This window comes from Musa acuminata, chromosome BXJ3-7 (genome assembly GCF_036884655.1).
Source record: "Musa acuminata AAA Group cultivar baxijiao chromosome BXJ3-7, Cavendish_Baxijiao_AAA, whole genome shotgun sequence".
In the NCBI taxonomy this organism is placed as follows: Eukaryota; Viridiplantae; Streptophyta; class Magnoliopsida; order Zingiberales; family Musaceae; genus Musa; species Musa acuminata.
In genome coordinates this window covers 29215444-29222611 of record NC_088355.1, presented here as the reverse complement: position 1 = coordinate 29222611, position 7168 = coordinate 29215444, and the positions used below count along the sequence as shown (strand labels likewise).

The window sequence follows — 7168 nt, the reverse complement described above, 5'->3', positions numbered from 1 at the left end:
ACATATATATATATATATATATATATATACATATATATATGTAAATTACATACATATATATATATATATATATATATACATATATATAGTCTTACAAATGGATCATTATCGATTTCTTTTGGACATTATGTGGCTGTCATGTAACAAGTAACCATTTAGTATGCATGCATTTATTTCGCATACGGCATTTGTTTGTTGTCCACATAGACCCACGTGGACCCACACAAGGACCCTTTCACATATGCAACTTAAATGTCTTCCGTGGCATTTATATATATCGAGCATGTAGAATCATTATGCAAATGGTTTATTATTCAACATAATATCTTGTATATTTCAACGCCGCTACTACTTTAAAGTTAAATCTATAGTATCCAATGACGAAGGAATCAAGAGACCATAAAAGATGTCTATATAATAAGATGCAAGTTTGCACTCCAAATCCCAACTATATCATAAAAACTTGGAGATCACATCCAACATTCTATCATCACAGGGACACTAACTTTATCTATGGGCTTATGATAATGTCAACTATAGATATGCTTCAAATCCATGCAGAAACACTTTAGACATTCTATTATGTCTAACAGTATTGAAAAGCTTCAATTCTCACAATGGCTGTATCCATCGACTCTCAGATCCTGAATCTTCCTGCATATGAGCCCTTCAATCATATTCATAGGCATCGATCATATTTGTGAGGACCAAGACACGAGGATCTGATGGACAGGCCAGATTTGAGAATTGGAGGTTCCAACTTCTCCAGCTTTTCCTAAGAATAGGAGAGGATCCTGACTCCTATCTTGATAGAGGACGGTTCAGACTATGTACTTTGAGAACACAGCTTGATAATTTCTTTGCGCTAGCTATAGAAAGATTTATCTATAACATAATCGTTACGAATTCACATTATACCATAATCATTGTGCAGCAGCCACAAGTTGCCTCATTGGGGTGAGCAACCTTGCAAGTGGAAGAGGAACATGTGCCCTTATCAAGGTCCCGTTCTCCATGAATTCCTTCAATAGATTAGGAAAATGAATTGTGTCAAAATTTGAATACAACATGAAGTAACCGATGAAGAAAATCTCAAAATTTTAAAGGATATATGCTCAATTTGTAACACTTAATTTAATATTATGAGAGAGATTTTCATGTCCAAGTCAAATTTGTAACACTTAATTTGTAATTTGTAACACTTAATTTAAAAGATGTGCGAAGCATTTCATGAGGGGCGACATCAATGTGATGTTATTTCAGTAGGCATACGTTTGTCAATGGTCAAGCATGATACTTACAGTTCTCTCTACCATTCCGACCTGATGTATTGAATTAAGAAGATCCCCTTTGTCATAGGGAATTAAAGCTTCAACTGGTACCAACGAGTCCTGTTAAGATGATCCCAAAGTTAATGGCCTACAATTGACGCAAACCAGAGTAAGTGAATCCTGCAAAGACTAGATCCTTAAGTACAGGCATATTGATACCTTAAGCTTTGCTTGAACTGCACTGGAGAATTGCTCCAACCCATCACCACTAATTGCTGATATGCATATAGCTCCTATTTGCTCTGCTTCAGATTGTAATCTTTCAGGATCATCAGCCTTGTCAATCTGCAGTAGACAGCTCCTCATTACAAAGTTATAGAACATTTTACTCACTACAAAATATTCCATAAAACTGCAACATCAACAAAGTATAAACCCATGTATATGGAAAACATGCCTCAATAGGAAATCATTAACGAAATAGTAGTTCTGAACTTCTGATAGAGAGTTGTCATTGTGCTATAAGATTATCAGTGGGATAATGATGTGACATCCCAACAATCCCTTATCAAGAAATAAGGGAAGCATGAATTTGTTTATATATGACTTGATTGACCTACTAATATGCTGAGCTAATGATTTTTAGTCCATGCGGATAGACCCACTATGCACTAGTTATTGGGTGAATGACTTCTGTTCAAGTAAATATCAAGTCATCAACCTACAAAAATTTGGTGTTAGATCCCAAGCAAACACGAATAGCAACGGATGCAATGTTTAGATACCATTGATTTAGCTCAACACAAACCGAGAAACAATATTGGTATTGGTCTAAAAGATGAAAGATCCAATACGAGGGGAGCTAGATATTGTACCTAGGCCCAAGATTTAAAAATTTGGAACAGCCCATAGCAACCAGTAATTATCAGCCGGTACACAGACCAAGCAATTTCATTCGATACCATACCGATTGTACCACCCAGTATACCATCCCGATTGTTTATATGTACATGGATCCAACCAACACCTCCACCCTTTTAAACTTCTAAACAGCCTTTTTTTTTTTTAATCTTAAACTCCTGATAACAAATAAAATGTACAACTAATTGAATCTAGGTTAGATAGATCCACATGGATCCAACAAAGATCATCACAGATATGATCAAAATTTGTACAGATCCAAACAATTTCCAGGTGGTCCTCAGATCTATTCTAGATTTGCACAATTTCCACCAACATCCTCGTAAAACCTAGCTCAGACCTATCCAAAATCCACATCGATGTAGCCTAGATTTACTTAGACCTAGTCTCAGTTCATGCAGACTAAGCCAAGATCAACATAGTAGGCTAAATTCACACAAATAAGTGAACTTGAACACTTGAGTAGCGAAAATACTGTATATATATATATACACACACATATACATACATACATATATATATATATATATATATACATACATATACATACATACATATATATACATATACATACATATACATACATATATATATATACATATACATACATATACATACATATACATATATATATAGACTAAATCTACACAGATCTAGGTACATCTGAATAAAACTGACCAAGATCTTCACAATCTTGGTTGATCTAATCTAAACCACATTTCCACTACTCAATTGTGAATGCTTTGATTGTGTTCCTATATTTGTGTCTTAACAAAGGAACAAAATACTAAACCTGATGTGGCAACACATCCATCACTTCGGACACTACAATAACTAATGGTGCTTTGACTAAAACTACATTGATTATAGTGAAGTAATAACAAGCTTAAAGTTGCATTTGGCCAGTGAATTTCGTAATGTAACCAGATGCATAAAGATCCATCAAGAAATTAGATAGGCTCTCAAGATTGAATTGAATTAATGGAAAGCTTCAAAGCAGAAGCAACAAGCACAGAGGAACTTGGTAGGTGGCATTTAAGTAGTCTATCCATAATGAGAATAAGGGTTGAGGGGTGAAGTGATGATGATCCAAAGTTAGTCGTTGGCATTCATGCATCTATATGCACTATCAAGTGTACAAACAGGGAATATGATAGGGACATGGTTTTGGTCCATCCTAGAACAAACAGAAAATTACGGTGGTAATGATGATGACGGGAAGTGCTATAGCTAGTGATGGACTGCAAATAGCAGAACTGCCAAAACGAGACTATCAACGCAAATTCAGCCCCAAGCAAAGGGCATCGAGATTTTTTCAACTCTTTTGATAGGAAGACAACACCAAATATTACAAATACTGACTCATGACAAATTAAAAAGTGGTTCAACTCCATTTGCATCCCCCTAATGGTACTTGGGATTGGGGTTTTTAATTTCACCCAGTTCAATATTGTTCATCTGGTATTTATTTGTCAGACCGCTATCCTAGAGGTGGTTGCACGCCCTGAAGCATCTACGAGTACTTTTGGTGGACGTATCAGTGTGCGACACATTGTCAGCACAGCCCGACACATGTCCAACGTGTCCAGTCATGTATTTTTTTATTTATTTTCATTTCCATTTGTGGGACACGGCATTGCTCCCTCATGCTTCATCATGTGCGACACTACACTCACGTGGCCCTCACATGAGGGCCATCTGCTTTGGATTCTGCATAGAGACAAATCATTGTCACTAGGAATGAAATCTAGAGATTGTTACAAGGAAACATATATCAATTATAATTGGAGTCTAAGAAGCATGAACACGATACGGACACAACAATATACCATTTTTTAAAAAATTAGGCTATGGATACAGTCAGGACATGTATTTTTCAATATATATAATATTCAATTAATATGAGTTTTATAATATTTATACTTAAAGTTTTATAAACTCGACAATGTGAACAAATAAATATCATCAAACAGATTGAAACAATTCAGATCATATAAATGAAAATATCCAAAATAAAGATTAAGTAGATAAAATAATATTTAGCAATAACTAAACTCATTCTCTACATCAATATCACCTCCATTCGGTGATTCATCAGCATTATCAATAAAAATATTATTTTTCCAACTTTGGTTCATCCAAGGGTAAATTTTCAACTTCAAGTACTCCAATATCTTCAAATAAATCTTCAAATAAGTATTGTGTTCTCTTGGAAAGAAGATTGAGATTACTATGAATGAATACATAATCTTTTGCACGTTGAGTCATTTTATTCCTTTAAAGAGAATTCATGAAAAAATAGGTACTCTGGTTTCTCTTAAAACATGATAAAGAGGACGGCTACACAAGTAACTTCAAAGTTAATGCTTGAAGGAAAAAAACAGATGAATCAAATACAACCCACCAACTTTTAGGATCCATATGGTAATGATCGTGTAAAGAATCATAATCAGTAAAGACAAGAAAAATTAGCATATTCTTTGTTGGCATGTGTTCTAATCTCAATAGTTAAATAATATCTTTTTAGACATCTTAGTTTTTCTCGAGAAATATTTGGATCTCTCTGTGAGGGTACTCGATTAGGACTTATTTATCACTATAATATCTGAAATTAAAAATAAAAATAAATAATTTCATAAATATACTTAATTATGTAACAAGTATCATTAGAAATCAAAATTAATAGATATTGGGATTCAAAGATTGAACCAAACAATGAAGTGGACTATTATTTTTTGTCTAACGATGAATAAGAATTTGATAAATTATATCATAGAAAGATGAATTCATTTGATTTTTTTCTTCATATGTATATATATGTTTATCACTTTCTCAATCATATCGTTGTATATGTCATGTACTAAATGAACACATGGTTTATCCATGTTATAAAATTTAAGCATATCATAAATAGGTCCTACCAAATATCATCGAGCATATTTTCCTTCATAAATCTTGCTTTATCAATATCATCGTCCCTATAACATGATCACTTGTCATTAATAACAATATATTGAAGTCCATCTTTGATAAGCTTGACCATTTAAGCATAATAATTGTTTACGTAAAAACTGTGTCAGCTATATAGAGTATTGAGTAAGTTCAATAGTACAACCTCATTAAATATGATCAATCTTATAACATGATTCATGATCGAACTTTTTTATCATCGCAACATTACCTACAATATCAAAAATCCATCAATTGTATAATGTGTTAACTGATTCTATTCGATATTCTTTGCTGCACAATTATTTTTCAACGATAAATTGAGAGTATGAACCACACATGGAGTTCAAACAATATTTAAAAATTATGATTCAATAATTTGCTGTGCACCCTTGCAAATTTAAAGTATTATCAGTAATAATCTACATTATGTTTTGATAACTAGCCATATTGATAAGTTATTTCATCAAATTTGAAATAAAATATTCATCCTTCATTTCTCCATTACAATTGGCTGCCTTAATAAACATGGTTCCACCATCAATAAGTTAACTAAGGATCTCCTCTATGAATCGCTTCGTCTATCACATATAATGCTAACTATTTTTTCCTTTTATGTATCTTTAATCAGTCATAATACTAATAAAAGATCTCCTCTTTGTTATTTTTTTCTAAAGGAGAGTGGTTCTCAAAAAATTATAACCATGCGATAAATAACTAAATAAAAGGATATTCACAACACAAGTAAAAGCACTAACATAATACGGATTTCTTGCTAGGTGAAATAGTAAACCAGCATATTAAAATATTTGAACTATCTCAAAATATAATTGATCACGTGATGTTGTATTAAATGCAGCTATAATACCTTTCCCTTTGTTAGTGTCACCTAAGTTTCTTTTCTTTTGATCAAATGTATAACTACTCATACAATCGAAAGAAATAGTAGAAAAGCATAACGGTACTTTTTCCGAAACACTTAGTTGTTGTTTTACCATAACTTAATTTTCTAATTTTTACATATTAGAGATATTCTTTAATGTGTTACCTTTGTGTATATGGCAATCCCTCAACTTTAATAGATGTGCTCTAACACTTGTATAAGAACTGTTTTGAGTTGATGACAAAAGTTACATTATCATGAGATATTCCTACCACCTCTATCATTAAATATAAGAAGAACAAAAGAGCTATTAATAGAACTTAACAAACTTATTTAATTTGTGTTGCATAAAATAAATATTAAAAAGAAAATAATTTGACTTCTAAAAAATATGATTCCTAAAACAACCTTTTTTAAAATATTTTAAAACATAAATAGAGATTATTTTATAAGCTAATAAATATTTAATATTTAGTCATTTTGCATATTAAGTTCAACTCCGCAAAAGCCAAAGTAAGATTATGGCACAACTATGTATTAGGATCTAACAAAGTTAATAGTTTTCTTTCACCTGGTTTCTTTAATTCATTATATTCTTATGTATTTCTCTAAACTTCACAAATCAACTCATGCAATACAAGCACCAAGTCCAAGGATATAGGTTTCAATAGACCATTTCTGTTGTACATAAATACCAAGTGAAATGCTTTAGCCTTCCAACTATGGTACAAACAAAGGTACTTTGATATCCTTGTGATTACAAGAGATGGACACGAAAGGCATTTTACTTTTTCAATAGAAAACAAATAACAATGAAGATGTCACCTGTGCGGTTGTACAAACAGTTCCACATTTGATCAGAAGAAAAAAAATTATGTTACAGTGACAAAGAGAAAGGTATTGTTGCAAAATTTAATATGATAATACGTGATCAATTACATTTTGAGATTGATAAAATGTTTTATTCTATTGGCTTATCATTTTACCTAGCAAGAAATTCATATTATGTTAGTGTTTTTACTTTTGTTGTAAACAATCCTTTATTTGGTTATTTCTCATCTGGTTATAATTGCTTAAGAATCACTCTCCTTTAGAAAGAAAAAGCAACTGAGAGGTTCTTACGACCAATTAAAAGTACATTAAA

At 32.0% G+C, this 7168-nt stretch overlaps 1 protein-coding gene across 4 annotated transcripts in view; it reads right to left on the bottom strand.

Moving 5' to 3' along the window:
* Positions 1-395: 395 nt before the first annotated feature.
* Positions 396-7168, bottom strand: part of LOC135643307 (uncharacterized) — a 29500-nt gene continuing 22727 nt past the window's right edge. For 2 of the 4 annotated variants that reach the window (XM_065160105.1, XM_065160106.1), the window contains 3 exons: positions 1491-1616; positions 1302-1391; positions 396-1022 (listed from right to left, as the gene is read on the bottom strand). In XM_065160105.1, the coding sequence (XP_065016177.1) occupies positions 924-1022; positions 1302-1391; positions 1491-1616 (315 nt within the window). In that variant the 3' untranslated portion in view covers positions 396-923. Of the gene's footprint in view, positions 1023-1301; positions 1420-1490; positions 1617-5131; positions 5171-7168 lie in introns of those variants that run through there. The other 2 variants (XR_010498207.1, XM_065160107.1) reach the window with 2 other exon arrangements.